This window comes from Podarcis muralis, chromosome 5, assembly GCF_964188315.1.
Source record: "Podarcis muralis chromosome 5, rPodMur119.hap1.1, whole genome shotgun sequence".
Lineage (NCBI taxonomy): Eukaryota > Metazoa > Chordata > Lepidosauria > Squamata > Lacertidae > Podarcis > Podarcis muralis.
Window position 1 is genome coordinate 17,846,209 of NC_135659.1, and position 18,365 is coordinate 17,864,573.

At 41.8% G+C, this 18,365-nt stretch overlaps 1 protein-coding gene across 1 annotated transcript; it reads left to right on the forward strand.

Moving 5' to 3' along the window:
* The first annotated feature begins 264 nt into the window (after nt 1-264).
* Nucleotides 265-13,467, forward strand: RGS18 (regulator of G protein signaling 18). Its single transcript, XM_028732518.2, has 5 exons — nt 265-563; nt 2,948-3,049; nt 6,250-6,311; nt 8,858-9,024; nt 11,860-13,467. Exons 1-5 carry the CDS (start codon nt 391-393, stop codon nt 12,115-12,117), a joined length of 762 nt encoding a protein of 253 aa, XP_028588351.2. The 5' UTR covers nt 265-390; the 3' UTR covers nt 12,118-13,467.
* The last annotated feature ends 4,898 nt before the right edge of the window (nt 13,468-18,365 follow it).

Sequence of the window (18,365 nt, forward strand, 5' to 3'; positions counted from 1 at the left end):
ATGACACACAAATAACTTGGAAATACATTTCTCTCTCTCTCTCGTCAAAATCCTTGACTCTTTGTTTGGTTTCAATACACATTATGCCAAATGTGTCTGACAGTCGATCATGTTCCACATACACTAACCGCAAGCTACATCCGAGGGAAAGCCTTTGTTTATCTTTATGACTTGCAAAATGTTGGCCCGTTAGTAATCAGGCCTGAAAAAAAGAAACAGCAGCTGAAGAAGAGAGCACTGAAAGATCTGATGTACTCGATGTTCGAGCTAGGCCGATTGGGAGGGGGGAGCTTCCTCCCACAAACTCTAGGGGCCTTTAACCAATACCAAATCAAGACGGAGACCGCATGAGAAACTGCTTATAGGAAACCAACACTGAGAAGGTGTCACATGAAAACTGAAAAAGAGAAGAGTGAAGTATATTCAGAGGAAGCTGGCAAGAGAAAAATGGAGAATCCATTGCTTTTGTCGCCTCAGCTAAATCCTACTTCAAGAGTGAAATCGCTGTATAAAGTAATGAAATCCATGCATAAAGAGGGGTCAAAGCCAGACACAAAAAGCAGGTAAGAGGCTGTGGTGTTTGCCTTTGTAGGATGAATGTTTTGTTGTCTGCACAAGGGAGTGGTTGATGATTGCCTTCTGTTGCAAGGCACGGACAACAGCCCTTTAGGGAGGGAGGGGAAAATATTCCAATATTCTCCTGCATGTGGCTGCAGCTCCAAGGAAAAGGGACCATGACCTTGATTCTCCGGTACAAGCTTTACTCAGCTACTCTGAACATTCCCAAAGCTTTGCAAATGTGCAACAGCAAAAATGGCAGTCTCTGCTAGTATCTGAAAGGTTAGCAGATGTATTGCGACATAAACTTCAATTGACTGGAGCCTACAGTGTCAGAAACACAGTGCAGTCTGGAAACTTTATGTGCTGCTCTACATTATTTATTTTTAGGGAGTTGGGTTGACCTGCATGACACTGGAATCAGTAGAGCTTAACTGCCCCCAAATCTGGGAGGTGACAGAGTCAAGGACAGTGACAGGGGTGACAGCCATCACTTCTCTCTCTCTCTCTCTCTCTCTCTCTCTCTCTCTCTCTCTCTCGTTATATGGATTAGGCCCAGAGGAAGAGGGCAGGTGAAGCTGTAGTGGTGACAATGGAGAAGAAGAGGAGGACTCACATAGGAAAAGGGGCCACAAAAGACATGGTGCACAAGCCCTTCAATACCTCCAAAAATAATACCCTGAATTATAAAGCAAGACTTACACTGCCAATAGGGTGAAAAACACTCCCTTGTGAAGTTTCAAGTGCTGACGTATCAATTTGCTAACAAATACTTAAACTCTTTTGCTTTAATGGTAAGCCATATAGCATCCCGGGGGGGGGGTAGATATATTGTTTCTGTTTACTTAAAAAAGCTGGTTCTCAGGTTATAGGGAGCTTGGTTTTTACTTTCCTTTTGTCAAAGTTTGATTTATATACTTCTTAATTACAACAATTTTTAACTGGTGTACATATAATTTGCTGCTGCTATTATGTTATGTTACTTCTTATTTGCCAACCCAGTTAGAAACAATGCGTGACAACTGGGCATTTTCCAAGCATGCAAGGCTCCCTAAGAGTATGGCAAGGTCTTAGTTCCAACTTTCCAGGGTCATTTTTAGTGGAGTTTGTAAATTAGGAACTGCCAGGGTGAGAATTATGTACAGAGACTTAATTGCATTACATTGATTGTTTTCAAATAATAAACCTGGTAATTAAAACAGGCCTTTGCTAATGTCTCAGCTAAGGCTGGAACTAGATGTTCTGGCTGTTGTCGAAAACTCCAGCCCCACAAATCTCTCTCTTCCTAATGACATCTGATATGATGCTATTACACTCTGAGTTTCCTCACCTCAACAAATGGCAATCGATGAATTGGAGTGGGACAGGGGAGCTCAAAGTGTGATGGCACCGCATAACAAATTTATTTTTCTTAGTAGGGATGAATGAGAATGTAGTTCTATCCACATTTTTAAGTGAACTGACCTAATTTGCACCTCCCAAACTAATGCATGAACTGGAGTGTTAATTATCCTTTGGATTTTGCACATCTCTGAATTTTGCAATACAGTTGCAAAGACATTGCAAAGACATTGTGCAGAACATTGTAGCACATTTCATATTTTGGGGTTCAATATGCTTAGGAATGGATACACTGAGATAAAATGCATAGGGTGACATCCAATGTTTGACAGACTCATAGGAGACCCATCGAATTCATTGGACTAAAGTCTCTTGATTTCAGTGGCTTTACTTGATGACTTAATTGGATTTCACTCATATTTAAAAACCTAACTTGTAATAAAATATTCTTAAATACAAAAATTGCCAAATCACACATTAATGCAAGAATGTGATGGAACAGACTTATGAATGGATACATATGAAATTGGTATGGACCACAAATAAAATCAATCTATCCATTCCTGTGTAATACTACGTATTGTGAGGGGAGAGAAGGAGAAAATCGAGTAGCTCTTTTTGGTGACAAACAAATGTCTGCTGTAGTTCTTACCTAATTTGTAGTTAACAGTTTTAATGCTGCAATTTGTGTTACGTTTCCTTGTTTTAGTAGGGTTTTTTACTAGCACCAGAAGACCTTGACCCTCTCTCTTTGCTTACTACAATTAAATCCACATCCCTTCCCCACCTACAAGCTAAATCTGAGTGTTAAGATGAAAAGACTTTCATTTACCCTTTGCAGGTGATTCAACATGTAAATATATGCAAAGGTGTAAGTGAGAAATTTGTTATTCTCTATAGCAAACATGGGAGAAATAACATCAACATTAGTGCAACGGCATGTGAGAGGGAAATGATCAGCTTTTCAGAAACGTTGTGCGTTAGCAAAGGGGAAGCCTTTGAAAATCTCTTGCAGTGGTGATATGTAGTGGCTCAAATTCTCTTGTAGGAATCGGGAAAAGAATAACCGGTTGAGTCTCCTGTTGCAGAAGTCTGAATTGCACCCAGATGCCCAACTTCACAAATTTGAGAAACTGGCAATGGCTTCAAGGTGAGTGGGGGGGGGCAATAATACCAGGCAGTAAGGTAAAGGTAAACGGACCCCTGACCGTTAGGTCCAGTCGTGGCTGACTCTGGGGTTGCGGTGCTCATCTCGCTTTATTGGCCGAGGGAGCTGGTGTACAGCTTCTGGGTCATGTGGCCAGAATGATTAAGCTGCTTCTGGCGAACCAGAGCAGTGCACGGAAACGCCATTTACCTTCCCGCTGAAGTGGTACCTATTTATCTACTCGCACTTTGACGTGCTTTCGAACTGCTAGGTTGGCAGGAGCAGGAACCAAACAACAGGAGCTCACCCCGTCGTGGGGATTCGAACTGCGACCTTCTGATTGGCAAGTCCTAGGCTCTGTGGTTTAACCCACAGTGTCAACCATGTCCCTATACCAGGCAGTAGCCCTGTCCGATTCCAGAAGATCTCCAGCATGAGACCTGTGCCATTTATCTATATACGTAGTTTAACATTCTTCACCTCTCCAAGTGATCAGGTGCTTAATGGAATCCGTTTCCTTTTGAGCAAAGATTACGAGAACTGCGTGGTAATTTTGGAGTAACTGCTTATTTGAAAGAGTACAGGTTGAGCAGCTGAGAACTGAGGACATGCATAAACAAACTGATTAATCCTCAGCAAGCTTCAGTTCCCCAAAAGTAGCAGCAAGCAGGCACTATAATTCAAACTGTTTCTCCTTTTCTGTTTTGGACTCTTTCAAAATTGCCTTGCTGCCCATACTCAACTTCCCATTAAGCCAAAGGAGCGTGTGATATTCTAAACTGGGTGGGGTGTGCAGAAGATGCAGCCAGTTAGGCTGTAGTCAATAATGAAACAATATGAACTTAAGGCAACAGGGTTGAGGTTTTGCTTATATGCTAATTGGTGGGTGTGGATATTGCTTTGTTTATTATGTGAGTGTTGCTATTTCTTTTGTGATGCTGACATACAAAGCATTTTGCATTTATAATTTTGAAGGAAAATGTAGCCAATCCACTTTAAATTCTTAAATTGCATTGGTTCAGCAGCCACCATTTATTATTATTATTAATATCATTATCATTATTTGTTTTTATTAAAGATTTTCCTGGGTTACAAAAGTACATGTATGGTCTAATTTTTTTCAGATCATAAAGTCCTTTCTGCAGATCAGTTGTATTCATTGTGAAACTTTAATGTCATATAGAGTATAAGGTTGGGAGAAAAGAAAGGTGGGGTTTTGTTTGCTAATATTTATACAGCTGTTGTGTTGTTGTTGTTTTTGTTATGTTATACAAAATATCAATGGAATATAAGATCTCCCTCCTGCCCCCGCCATGGTATTATGTATGCGTATATAGATTTCTTTGCTGTAAGTCAGTTAGAAACCTTCAGGTTACAAGTGACTAATAAGTTTATTAAATAAATAAATAAGAACATACAACAGCAATATATTTCCTATAAACAGAGATTTTCTGTGAGTTTCACCCCCTGACTATACTAAAATCACGTGGTTGTGTGAGCCTCTTAATAACTCACCTATCCCCTCCTGATCTCTCTCTTTCTCTTGTTTTTCCTTGTTTTGCTGTCATTTAATTTGCCTGCCTGCCCTGCTTCCCCCTCTCTCTGCTGTCTATCTCTCCCCAAGCTATCTAAAATTTATATTGTAACCTCCTTGGGAACTGCAGCCTTTCTTTCAGCTTACGTTACTCTATGAAGTGCTGTGTAATAATTTGCCTTAATCATAAGTCCTACAGCCCTAAAGGGCAGCCAAGCAAATATTACGAAAGGTCATTCCCCAAACCTTTTCGCAGGGAGAACGAATGAAATCTCTACTTACCTTTCTGTGAACAACAGAACCAGAGATCAATAAACAAAATTCACAGTCTGCCATATTTGATTTTTTTTTTTAAAAAAAATACACTGTCCTTGCCCGTTCCCTGCCACCAGAATAAAATAAAATAAAATCCGGTGCTTCAGAAATAGCATGACATTTGAAAAATGTTATTTTGCTGTTGAAAAAAACGACAGGCTTCGTGTGTTAAAATTGTTACGGGGCCACTGCGTATGCATCTTTGTTCCCATAAACCATAGAGCTTCCTGCGAACTGTTAAAAATAGCCTGTGGTCACAGATTCTTAGACAGGCTGCATTTGAAACCCCATCTCAGTGAAAGCGGTTCGTTTTAGCTTTTGTGCTTTTCTCCTCACCATTTCGAAAAGACGGCTGACCCCATTGTCTTATGATCTTTACCATAGAGAATGGTTGGGCTTTTTTATTATTTATTTAAAGACCAGGGACACAACAAAATAATATCTGTGGGAAAGTACCGTATTTTTCCGTCTATAAGACGCCCCCCATGGATAAGATGCCCCCTATTTTGGGAGGACTGAAATTTCAGAAATGGGGGGAGAAAAATTCTAAAGATGGTGACACGTGCAGACGCTGTGGCTGAGAGGTCCCTGGAGAGGAGTCAGGGTTTGTTAGGATGAATTATTTATATTGTATTTAATTATGGGGTATCAGAATTTTAGGGGGCTAACCAGGCTGGGATAGCTGGGATAGCAGGCTTGTTGGTTTTTGAATGTCTGATGTAGATTTTTTCAATTTCGTTGTTCTGTATGGGATAATGACAATAAAGATTATCGTATCGGAGATGGCAAAAGGTTATGAGCTTTTTTTAGGGGGCAATGCTGAATATCGCTCACCTGTATGCGTCACAAAATCCGCCTCCCATCTGTCCCCTCACTGGCAGAAGCTGCCAATTGCCGCAGCGTCAGCCAATCGACACTACCCATTGACGCAGCAACCAATAACATGCACAATAGCCACTGACAGCTGTGGCAGCAGTCAATCAAACATCCGCCCTATTCACTACCCACGTATAGGACGACCACCACTTTTTAGAATGATTTTTAAGAGGGAAAGCCTAGTCTTATACACAGAAAAGTACGGTACTTCCCCCCCCCCCTCAACACTTTGAAGATGGGGGTGTGGGGATCTGCACAATTCAATAGTGGGAGAAATGTCAGCAAAATTAGAGAAACAGTTTTTGAAGGCTTGAGGGAAAGAGCTCCCCTTTGCAAAGCAATCTGATTCAACGCTGTGTAAAATATGGCAAACTGACAGCAATAGGAGATAATGTGTTGTAGAGGAAATCCTCCAAATTACTCAAAATGCATAACTATTTTTCCTTACCCCACTCTCTCTTTTTTTGGTCTCTCGCAGTGAAACCCCTGAAACTGTGAAGAAGTGGGGCGAATCTTTTGACGAACTGATTTCACAGAAAGGTTTGTGTTAGGGTTTTCAGCTGGATTTATGCTGCATAAAAGGTCCCCCTCCACACACACTTTCTTTCATTTTGAAAGTGGGCTCAGAACTATATTTCATGCTGAAATGTCTCATTTGTGATTATTCTTCTGTGGTGGAGGACTAGCCATGTGTAAACAGAGGAAGTCTATTAAGTCCGACTTCCAACAACAAATGGATTCCTGTGGAGCGTGGCCTTGAATTTTGATCAGAAAACAGACCTGAGGAAACTTAGATGTGGCTGAGCTTCTCCAGAGGAGACAATTATTCAGTGGGCCATATTGCTCAAAGGTGATGTGAGGAATCCTCGTAGACAGTTGAGGGTTAAGTTACTTGTACATTACAGTGGTACCTCAGGTTAAGTACTTAATTCATTCCGGAGGCCCGTACTTAACCTGAAACCGTTCTTAACCTGAAGCACCACTTTAGCTAACGGGGCCTCCTGCTGCTGTCGCGCCGCCAGAGCACGATTTATGTTCTCATCCTGAAGCAAAGTTCTTAACCTGAAGCACTATTTCTGGGTTAGCAGAGTCTGTAACCTGAAGCGTATGTAACCCGAGGTACCACTTTATATATTTGCAGAGAATTGTAAATGATTATTTGTTGGAAGTAGAGATCTTTCATATCAAAAAGACTCTTCAAATGTCATACACCATTAGGAATTACAGTAAGGAAAAGGCTTGCTCATTGTAAGGTTAAAAGCCAAGTACATTGTGATCTATGGTGGTTTTGCATTTGCACATGAGTCCGTCCCCCCCATACTCAGAGTAAACCATTTAAATCCATGGGCATGACCAACTTAAATTCCTTGTTTTCAATGGGTCTACTCATGCTGCCCTAAAACTTTTTTGCTGCTCTTAGGAACCTCGTAAAATGTAACATTTAAAAGTAGGGATGCAAATCAGCTTAGCACAATCTGGTTATCAACCAATGCTGAATTTGATTGATCAGACAACTGACACCTATTGCTGTGCATTTACAGTGGTACCTTGGTTTTCAAACTCAATCCGTTCTGGAAGTCCGTTCCAAAACCAAAGCATTCCAAAAACAAGGTGCGCTTTCCCATAGAAGGTAATGCAAAATGGACTAATCCGTTCCAGACTTTTAAAAACAACCCCTAAGACAGCAATTTAACATGATTTTTTCTATCTAACGAGACCATTGATCCATAAAATGAAAGCAATAAACAATGTACTGCAGTCACACAATCAATCAATCAATCAGTAGCTGAACTGGGTTCCACACAGTCACAAAAAAGAGCCGCAAAAACAAAAACACAAAATAAATAGTAAAAACAGATAGAACTCAGTGTAACACCCAAAATGGAAGTGTGGCACTCAAATTGGAAGCATAATACTCAAAACAGAGCACGTTCGGTTTCCAAAAACAGTTCACAAACCGGAACACTTACTTTCGGGTTTGCAGTGTTTGAGTTCCAAGTTGTTTGAGTACTAAGGCATTTGAGAACCAAGGTACCACTTTACAAAGTTGGACAAGAGTCAGCATGTAAATTTCAACATTGCTCACTTCTACACCACACATTTAAAGCCCAATGCTATCACTTTAATAGTCATGACTTCCAACTAAGAATCCCAGGAATTGCCATTGGTTAAGGGTGCTGAGAGTTGTTAGGAAACACCTATTCCCGTCCCTGAGTTTCCTGGGAATAGGGTTTGATTATGAGAATTCTAGCTTTGTAAGGGGAATAGCAATCTCCTTACCACTCTGAGCATCCTTAACAAACTACAGTTCCCAAGAATCTTTGGCGGAACCCATGACTGTTAAAGTGGTATTATAGTACTTATAGGTATGGTGCAGATACGGCCATGCAGGAATAAGAAAAACTCAGGTGTCAATATCCCTAAAATAGAATCAATATAATTTCACTGATCATTTGGCAAGACGGGGACAAGAAAGGGGAGGTGTTTTCCACACGCACCCTATAACATTTTTGTCACATTGAACATAGAAAAGGGATGTGGGGCCTTCTATTTTCTAAACGTTTATTCCCATACCCCCATTTAGGTCTTATACTCTCTAGCGATTAGTCAAGTTTTCACTGAGCTTCTGAATATGTGTCTGAACTAAATCACAACAGACAATTGATTTTGTAACTGGACATTTTTCAAAAGAAAACAAAATTATAGAAAACCTAGTTATCAGGGAGATAACTAGCCTGGCTTTTGACCTCTCATGCTATGTGGAATGCCCTCCTACGAGATGTCAAGGAAATAAACAACTATCTGACCTTTAGAAGACATCTGAAGGCAGCCTTGTTTAGGGAAGTTTTTAATGTTTGATGTTTTATTGTGTTTTTAATATCCTGTTGGAAGCGGTCCAGAGTGGCTGCGGAGGCCCGGCCAGATGGGTGAGGTATAAGTAATAAATTATTATTATTATTATTATTATTATTATTATTATTATTATTATACTGAAAAGGGTGTTTCTGTTTAAACTTCAATTGAAGAAATGTAATTATGTTTTATTACTTAATATGCCTTGCTTTGAATGATTATCTCTTTTGTAGGTGGATTAGATGCATTCACAAGGTTCCTGAAAAGTGAGTTTAGTGAAGAGAACATTGAATTTTGGATGGCATGTGAAGATTACAAGAAGAACACAGAAGCTTCCCAACTTTCACTCAAAGCAAAGACCATTTATGAGACCTTCATAGAAAAAGAAGCTCCGAAAGAGGTATAGTGAAAACGATCCTTTTGGCGCAATCTGCCTTGCATAAGTTTAAAAATATTCAGGCAACATTTGGTAGGAAAAACCTCTGCCTGGAAGAGAAAACAATAGCAGGCAAGATGGACAAATAGACTAACCTAGATGAAACCCCAAACCAACTTGCTAGGATGTCAGCCCCATTGAACACAGTAGAACCTATTTCTGAGTAAAAATGCATGGCCTTGTGCTGAATGCTGCTTAACCTTGTCTGCATTGAGGCCACAGTTTGAAAACATGTCGGGAAAATTATAGCACATGCTACCACAACAACATCAACTTGAAGTACAAATATTAGTTTATGTGACCATATGTATCTGCCTATATTTGATGCTGATACATTAGAATTACTTTTCATCTGTCTGCTAAACCCATAATTATAGATGTAATTAGTGTTACATACAAACCATTCCTATTACATTGCCAAGATTTCAGATAATAAGCCAAATGAATAAAACAAATCACCAGCTTAAACACAGCATTGAGGTAATAATCATAGTCTAAAAAGATTGATTACAGATTTATTCCAAAAGGCGGTACTAATGATGGTGTATTAGTGACACATCACATGTAAACAAATATACACACAGTTGATGTTTCAGTCCAGGTTCTTAATTGTATCTTACTAGCCAAATGCCCATCATGTCAAGTAGGGAAGACCTGCATATTAGCATATCTTATTATAGGAGATAACCTCCATCCATATGTACTACCATGACTGGTACAATAAAGCAGGAAGTCTCTTGGCCAGACTGAATTGGGGAAAAGAGATCTTCAACCCCATTGACATATTCTTCTCATGAAGGCTCACTGAAACCCAAGCCTGGTCATCTTCCAGAAGTAATGTTCGACATCTTGTTTCCAATACGCTTTTGACAGTCCACGGTAGAATGCAGAGCCGTCTTTCCCATTGGTCTTAGTGGTGCGGTGTGCCAGGGCGCTGGCCTCTCAGGGGCGCCCTGTTAGTTTCTGTTATCACTGTGCAGCTGCGTGGAGTCACAGGACTCTGTTTGCATTCCAGAGACCTTCAAGTCTCACGGGAAGGGGAAACAGGATGTGACATTAGTGGTTTCCTGTTTCCTTTGTTCCTTTGATCAGTTGCTCTCTGCTTTCATAGAGAGAGGATGTCTTTTCTGTTCTGCGTAGTTTAGAAATAAAACTCTTTACAATGTAGCCAAACCTCTCGTCTCTTCCCTGTGCTGGAAACCCTGCTGGATAGAATGTGCTTGGGGCCTTATCAAAGGCTCAGGTCATTAAACATGTCGGAGGCGATTTCAAAGGCTCAGCTCGGAGGAAGATGAGGCCTTATCGGCTTGGCCAAGCAGAGTTCCGACATGCCCCAGTGAGTGTGGGAGCTGCGTGGGTTTGCCAGCAGCCTCCCCTTTCCCTGTGTGCTCACCTTGCAACAATGTGATGACTGACCTTAGTGGGACTCGGCTCGAGTCCTGCATGTTGATAGGGGTTGTGTGACTGCCTTTATTTTTATTTATTTTTATTATTATTGCTATTTTCAATATAATTTTTATCATTTTCATTAATAAAACATGAACGTGTGACTGCCTTTAAAATGTCCCAAACTCCTTAAGACGTGATTTTACCATGCTGTTGCAATGAGATCTAACTGGTTTTTAGATTACATCCTCACCCCAAAGAATCCTGTGAATTGTTTGTGAAGGGTACTAAGCACTGTAGCTCTGTGAGGTGACTCCAGATACTCTCAGCACCCCTGACAAACTACAGTTCCCAAAACTCTTTGGCAGTGGGGGCATGGCTGTTAAATTGTATAAGAGTGCTTTGAAAATTAAACTATGGTGTAGAAGCTTACTGTTAAGGCTGAAACTCAGCAGAAACTGAGGTTTTCCCCCCAGCAGTAGCCACACACAACTTCCCCCCAAATCTCACATAAATCAGATAGCTGACTTCCCCTTTTAGTCCAAAGACACTTTGCCATTTAGAACAAAATTGCAAGTATTAGAATTTATCTTCTCAGCACACTTTAAAAGCCAGAGTGGATAAATAACTTTATGCAACAGTGCAGATATGGTGAATCCCCCTACATTACGGATAAAATGCCACAAAACCACGTGACGCACTTGTTAACAATATTTTTTCTTCCCTCCCCACTTCCATACAATCTTAAGGTCTTGAAGCAGGGTACCATATTTTTCCCTTAGTCGCCTAATGAACTTCATGGTCTAAAAGGGTCTAGAACATGTGTATCCTTGATCCAAAAGAAACAATTTCACAAGCCTATATGTAGTCAAGCATCTGTTGCAGGGATAGAAAACCTGTGGCCCTTCAAATGTTGTTAAATTCCCATCAGCCCCAGCCAGCAAGACCAACGGTCACAGATTATGGGAGCTGGAGTTCAACAACATCTGTTCCTTGGTCATGTGTGGAAAATCACGTCAGCTTGTACATGATTCCTGTATGCACAGGACTTGAATGTGAACTTGTACGGTAAGTCATGTACAGTGGTACCTCGGGTTAAGTACTTAATTCATTCCGGAGGTCCGTACTTAACCTGAAACTGTTCCTAACCTAAAGCACCACTTTAACTAATGGGGCCTCCTGCTGCTGCCGCGCCACCGGAGCACAATTTATGTTCTCATCCTGAAGCAAAGTTCTTAACCTGAAGCACTATTTCTGGGTTAGCGGAGTCTGTAACCTGAAGCGTATGTAACCTGAAGCGTATGTAACCTGAGGTACCACTGTACTCATTAAGAGAGAAGCTTGAGAAACGCCATCAATAATATTTGCTTTGCCATATGAGGTGTTTTTTCCCCTCTTTCTCTTTCTTTCTAGGTCAACCTTGACTTTAACACCAAAACATGCACCAGTCAGAGCATGAGTCACCCGACACGCAACACATTTGATGCTGCGCAGACCAAAATCTATGCCCTGATGGAGCAAGACTGTTACCCACGCTTCCTGAGGTCCAACCTTTACCTAGACTTACTCCACGGCAGACCTCATGGCTGTTCTGCTCTCAGAAGGAGATCGCGCTCTTTTACCTTCAATGAGTTCAAAGATGCCCAGCCAGATTTTGCCATCTGGCTTTAAATAAATATTCTCCCTTGGACTTCCATCCGATTGAGAACATCTTGGCAGGAGCAGCAGGACATTGCCTCAAATGGCTTACATGAGTGGAACTTCACCATTCCCGTGGAATGGTGTCCAAGTTAACTTGCTGATGATCACATTGAGAAGTCTTCAGGGCTTAGCTTCAACCAATGCATGAATGGGGAGCAGCTTTGTAACTGTCTTGGGTTCACTCTGCAGTCAGATGCTACTAATACAGGGAGCACAATTTCATAATAAGGGCCTCATGATTTTAGAGCGCATGCATGCAGCATAATGGTTTAGATACAAATATGTATATTTGCATCTCACATGCAACAAGAGATGTCAAATTAAAGTAAGGAAATCTCTATTTCTTACAACATAAACACATTTTTGTAGGGGCAAAACAGACCTGCCTGACAGGTGCCAGATGGCCCTCATTTATTTGGAGAGGCACCAAATATTTTCGAGATGTGCTAGATGTAAAAATATTCATGCTCAATCTTTTTTTTTTTTTTTAATGCAGAGAAGAGGATGTTTAAGCATAAGTGAAATGTTGTCATGGGACTAAATATTTACACAATTGCTTCTTGATACAGGATCATTTTGGGATGGTTCTGAATATGCAAAAAACAGAGAAAGGGGAAGACTTTCCAGCTAAGGTTGAGGTAATCCAGATGTTTGTATGTGAGGCTGCAGTTTGACTCGGAGGAAGAGACTGAGTTCAGGCTTTGCAAGCAACTTAAGATGCTCGCTGTATTGCTGGAAATCTGATGTGAGAACAGTAGACTTTGGCTGTCTCTTGGAGTATTTAAGCTACATGTCCACCTACACTCAGCTTGTGTATTTGTAAATAAATGCAGTATTTCCAAGCACCAATAAACCTCTAGTCACCTTCTTCAAAAGGGAACCAAATCTAGGTCATCACTGTACCCCTAGAATTCCTCAATGTCCAAAGACGTGTGATGAGCACAACAATACAAAAGCTACAGCCATGATGACCCTGTGTCTGTAAGCAGCTGTCCTGGAGATCCTTTCCTCCACACAACTGAATTTCTAGCTTTCACTCTTCTGGAAGGAAAAAAATCACTACTTTGGGGAGACAACTTCCCATATAAAGTAAGAGATGCTCTTCGGTCTATAAATGAGGTAGGAGCCTATTGAATGTATTGAATTTCCCCTTGCGTCTGATTGAGGAAAAGAACAGAGCCTGTCCTCATTCATCTGTTTCTCAGTCAGATTTAAGCAGAGGTTGGCTGACCATCTGTCATGGATGTTTTAGCTGACTTCTCTGCATTGCAGAGGGTTGGACTGGATGACACTTGGAGTCCCTTCCAACCAGTGGCGTAGCGTGGGGGGTGCAGGGGGGGCCGGCCGCACCGGGCGCAACATCTGGGGTTAGGGCAAATCCATAAGTTAGGGGGCGCAAATCCACGGGTTAGGGGGCACAAATCCACGGGTTAGGGGGCGCAAATTATTTGCCTTGCCCCGGGTGCTGACAACCCACGCTACGCCACTGCTTCCAACTCTACAGTTCTATAATTCTATGTTCCACTGAACTTAATGCAAGTATAGGGAACCTTTGGCCCTCCATATATTACAACTCCAGTCAGCCCCAGCAAGTATGACCATTGGCCAGAGATGATGGGAGTTGTAATTCAGAAACATCTGGAGGGCCAAAGTTCCCCCACACCTGACTTAATGGGAACAATGGAGAACTGAGTCAAAAATTACAGAAATAGCCCCATCCCTTCATAAGCTCTGTGTCACTCATGAGTTTGACTTTTTGGCCTCCCTGGTTTATCGCACTAGAGTGTCACATAGATATGGAATCCATGATATCTTGCTACCATATATATATGGCTGGAGTAAAATAGTTTTGGGTTTTATACACAGCCTGGATATTAGCATATGTCCCAATGAATGAATGAACTAAGTCTCAGGGAATAATAGGATTGCAGTCACACAGGAATTAAATTGGCCCACATGGGACAAATGCAGAGTCTAAGTTCTTTGACTAGCTACATTTCTATGCCAATAAAGGAGATTGATTGATTGCGTGTTGAGAGCCCGAGACCACCTCCTCATTGATGAGTAAGACACAAGGACATGGATATTAGGTTAATGTTATTGGGCAAATTTAGGCCACAACTTTATTGGTTACAGAATGTGAGAGGTATTGGCTTAGGCACTGGAATTGACCCAACTATATCTGACTCCTGCTCATCATACAGGGAGTCCTGTAAGGGTCAACCACTGGTAGGGGGAGCCCCATCGATGCAAACCAACTCGAGCTCCCCCTGGGCTCCCGATGGGGTCGTGGCATGGCCCTAGCCCCGCCCCAGGCTTCAGACAAGATCTACACTCCCGAATTCCTTTAACGGAATACCCTTAAGCTTGGAGGGGCAGGTGATGGCCACACCTCCCCTCCAACATCATAAGATCAACCAATGCCTAACCGCCAAAGTTGTGACGATTGCTATGGGGTAGGCAAAAACCAAATGGCCCATGCCAATTTGCCAAGTAGAAAAATTCCTACCAGGCCCCTCAACACGCGCCCCCAGCCAGCGGGTAGGCTGGCTGGCGAATGACATGGCCGGGAACCTCCGGGTGATGCGGGACTTCATCCCCTGTCCCGGAGGGGAGTGGATTGCCATGTGGTTCACCACAACTTCTCCCCACTGGGAAGTGGAGTGGATTTGATTGACTAGCTATGTAAGGAATGGGTAAAGGGAGCAACCACATTTTGGCTGCACTCCTAGAGAGTTGGGGTAAGTCCTATTGAAGACAGCAGTATTTTCTTCTGAGTTGACATGTATAGATTGTACTTTTGGAAAGGTAAATAAATCTGGAGGGAGGATTGAGACTCATTGGCTTATATTGTACAAAAAAATGTTTTGTTTTGTTTTCCCTCAGAAGACATTTCCAGAGCAATATAAGGATAACTTTGGCAGAGTCAGTCACGATGAAAGTAGACTGCTCTCACGTGAGTTGTCGTATCAGCTATATTTGTATTCCCAGCAAGTTTAAATCTTTGTTCTCTAAATTTCAATATATATGCGACCCTTAAACATTTAATTAAAATATAGTATTTCAAAATAACAATTACTGGATCCAACAGATTTTTTTTGGGGGGGGGTGTCACAATTTAATGCAAACGTACCCTAATTCAGACTTCCCAAACTTATACACACACCAAACACAGTTATTCTTCAAAATTCACACTCCCCTGAATCCTATGATGCAATATTCCAACCAAAAAAAGCATATATTAGAGCAACGTGAGCACAAAAATGCACATCTTGGTTAAAATAATATGCACATACATCATATTTCAGCAACTGCATTCAAAAATGTGTCTATTATGCAAGACTGCAGGCACACAAAAGCAATTGAAACACATATGAATTTTTGTGCAGAATTTTACAAAATGTACAAACCGATGCAGAAATTGGGCAGACCATTTAAGATCAGAAAAAGGAGAAACGGAAATTAATAGGTTGTCCCGCCTTAATACACTGAGGGATTCTCATCCCTTCTTTCCATATACATAACCAAATATGGCCATCTATTTCTCTTTCTTTTTAAACAGAAAATATTCCAGCAGCTGATATGTCCTTGAAAGCAACTAGCTCTCATCTCATTCCTTTTCTCATTTGTGTGTGAGTGAGTGTGTTTTAAAAAGGAACTCGTCAGTAACTAGGAGTATTAAAAGAAATGTATGTTACCAGAATGGCAGGAAATGACTTTCCATTCATTCGATGTAACTGAATCAAGTGGATGGTCTATTGTTGATCAGAGGCCTGATGATATAGTTATGCTGCGCTGTTGGAAAATAAAGGGGAAATGCTAAAACTGAAAGGGAGAATTAAGCACCGAGACCATGAGAAAGCTGTCATTCTAGTTTTCAAATTAAGCTGTTTGCTGAATATGCTGTCTACAGAGAATTGGCAGCAGGGAGGGAGAGCTCCCCATCTTCAAATATTTACCATTCAAGTCATGCCTCCAGTCCCAGAGTCAACATGTGTCAATTACTCAGCCTTTTGCTGCAGGGAGTCTAGTAGGGATATCTTGTAGCGCAAGGCAATTCTTAAAATATTAAACATGGGTTTTTATTCAATAATTCAGCAATGACAGGATTTAATAATAAGCATGAGTGGTATAATCAACAGTACTGCACAGAAATTGCATACCCCCCATTTAAAAAAGCAATCGAAGTGAAAAGAAGCCATTCACGGGAATGATAATTTGTGTACATTATCGATGCAGCTTATAAAATGGTTGCAGTGCCCAGAAGACTTACAGTACTATTACATCCACACACAAAATAAAATCTGCTGAGAAGCCGGTGTGTGTGTGTGTGTTATATTCTCAGTTTTTTGTTTGTTTTTGTTTTTTTACAGCGCATGGGTATTGAAATATACTCGGAGTTGAGTGTTGATTTCATGCTCTTTCTTTCAGCTCATGGTAAACAGTGAGTGAGTGCTTTCTCCCAAAACCTCTGGCTATATATACATTATTTACACAATGGGTCCCGTGTGATTGGCTGATTCAGTTCCCCTCCTGCAGCCTGATTGGACTGTTCCTGCAGGCCAATCAGATTGCTGATTCACTTCCTCCTGGAGCCAGATTGGGTGGCTCCTGCAGGCCAATCAGGCTGCTGATTCTTTTCCTCCTGGAGCCTGATTGGGCGGCTCCTGCAGACCAATCAGGTTGCTGCCTTCTAGGATCCTACCTGCCTATTGTTCTAGGATCCAAGCTCAGTACATAACAGGTATTCTGTACCCTGAACCATAGGAGCCAACTCCAGGGGGCTGTGGGTACTTGGGCACCCACAATAATATAATTGTGGGGGCCGGGCACCCACAAAGTCAATGAGAAAAGCTGGCAGGAGCAGCAGTTTCTGTCTCAAAGAGAAAAGCAGATCAGCTCTGCCCACCGCAGCCAACAAATGAGGCCAAAAAATGGGGGGGGGGTCTTGGACACAGAGGTAGAGTCTCTCTGCCTCTGAGTCCCTCCCCACAGAAAGGGGTGCCTTGAGTGGAGGAGGAAGAGGAGCCACTGCCACCAGCCACCTCACTGTGGTTGTGTGACGTCACACAGACACACACCTACAAGTAGTGCTTGTGACATCACACACACTACGTGCAGGTGTGTGACGTCGCATTGTGGCGGTGGGCACCCACAATCCAGAGGGTGAGTTGGCACCCCTGCCCTGAATATGATAACACCCTGGGCCAAACTCAATATTTCAATAAAGGCACAGCTATCGCCAAAAAGAGCAGCATACAGTGGTACCTCAGGATGCGAACAGGATCCGTTCCGGAGCCCCGTTCTCATCCTGAATGGAACGTAAGATGCGACTGTGCGTCTGTGCACGCGTGGGTCATGTTTTGCCACTTCTGCGCATGTGTGTGACGTCATTTTGAGCATCTGCGCATTTGCGAGCGGCGAAACCCAGAAGTAACGCGCTCCGTTACTTCCGGGTTGCCACAGAGTTCAACCCGAAAGTGCTCAAGCTGAAGCACATTCAACTCGAGGTATGGCTGTATCTGGTTTTCCTTTCCACCTCCATTATTTTGGCACAGCACCACTACTTCAGCGTCTCCCACCTTTCCAGATGCAATCATGGAAATCCACCTACAAAATCCTAATGTTCACAAAATCCTAATTTTTAAAATGAAATAACATACCCTCCAATATTTCTCAGAAGAGAATAAGGACATCCTATTCAATAACAACAATAACTTTACTATTTATACCTGACCCATCTGACTGGCTTGCCCCAGTCACTCTTGGTTGCTTCCAACATATATAAAATCATAAAAAACATTAAACATCAAAAGAAAACCTTCCTTATACAGAGCTGCCTTCAGATGACCCAGAGGTCAGATAATTCAATACCCTTCAACATTTCTCTGATGCAAAAAGGGACGTCCTAAGGGAGAATTGGGACAATCTAGGATCAAATCAGAAACCAAGATGGCTTCTGTAAATCCAGGACTGTCCCTGGAAAATATGGAAACCTGGAGGTCTGAAATAGCCTACTGGTGGGCTACTGTAAATTTTAGCCAGTGCACAGGTGTTCAGGTACAGAACAATAAAGTTCATTGAATAAGAGAGGCAATTCCACTCTTCCTTTAAATAGAGTGTTCTATTATCTAATCTCTCTTTAACTAGAGGCCACCCAATCAAACTCTCTCCAGACAGAAACATCAAACTCCACTCAATATGAAAAAAGCAAGACA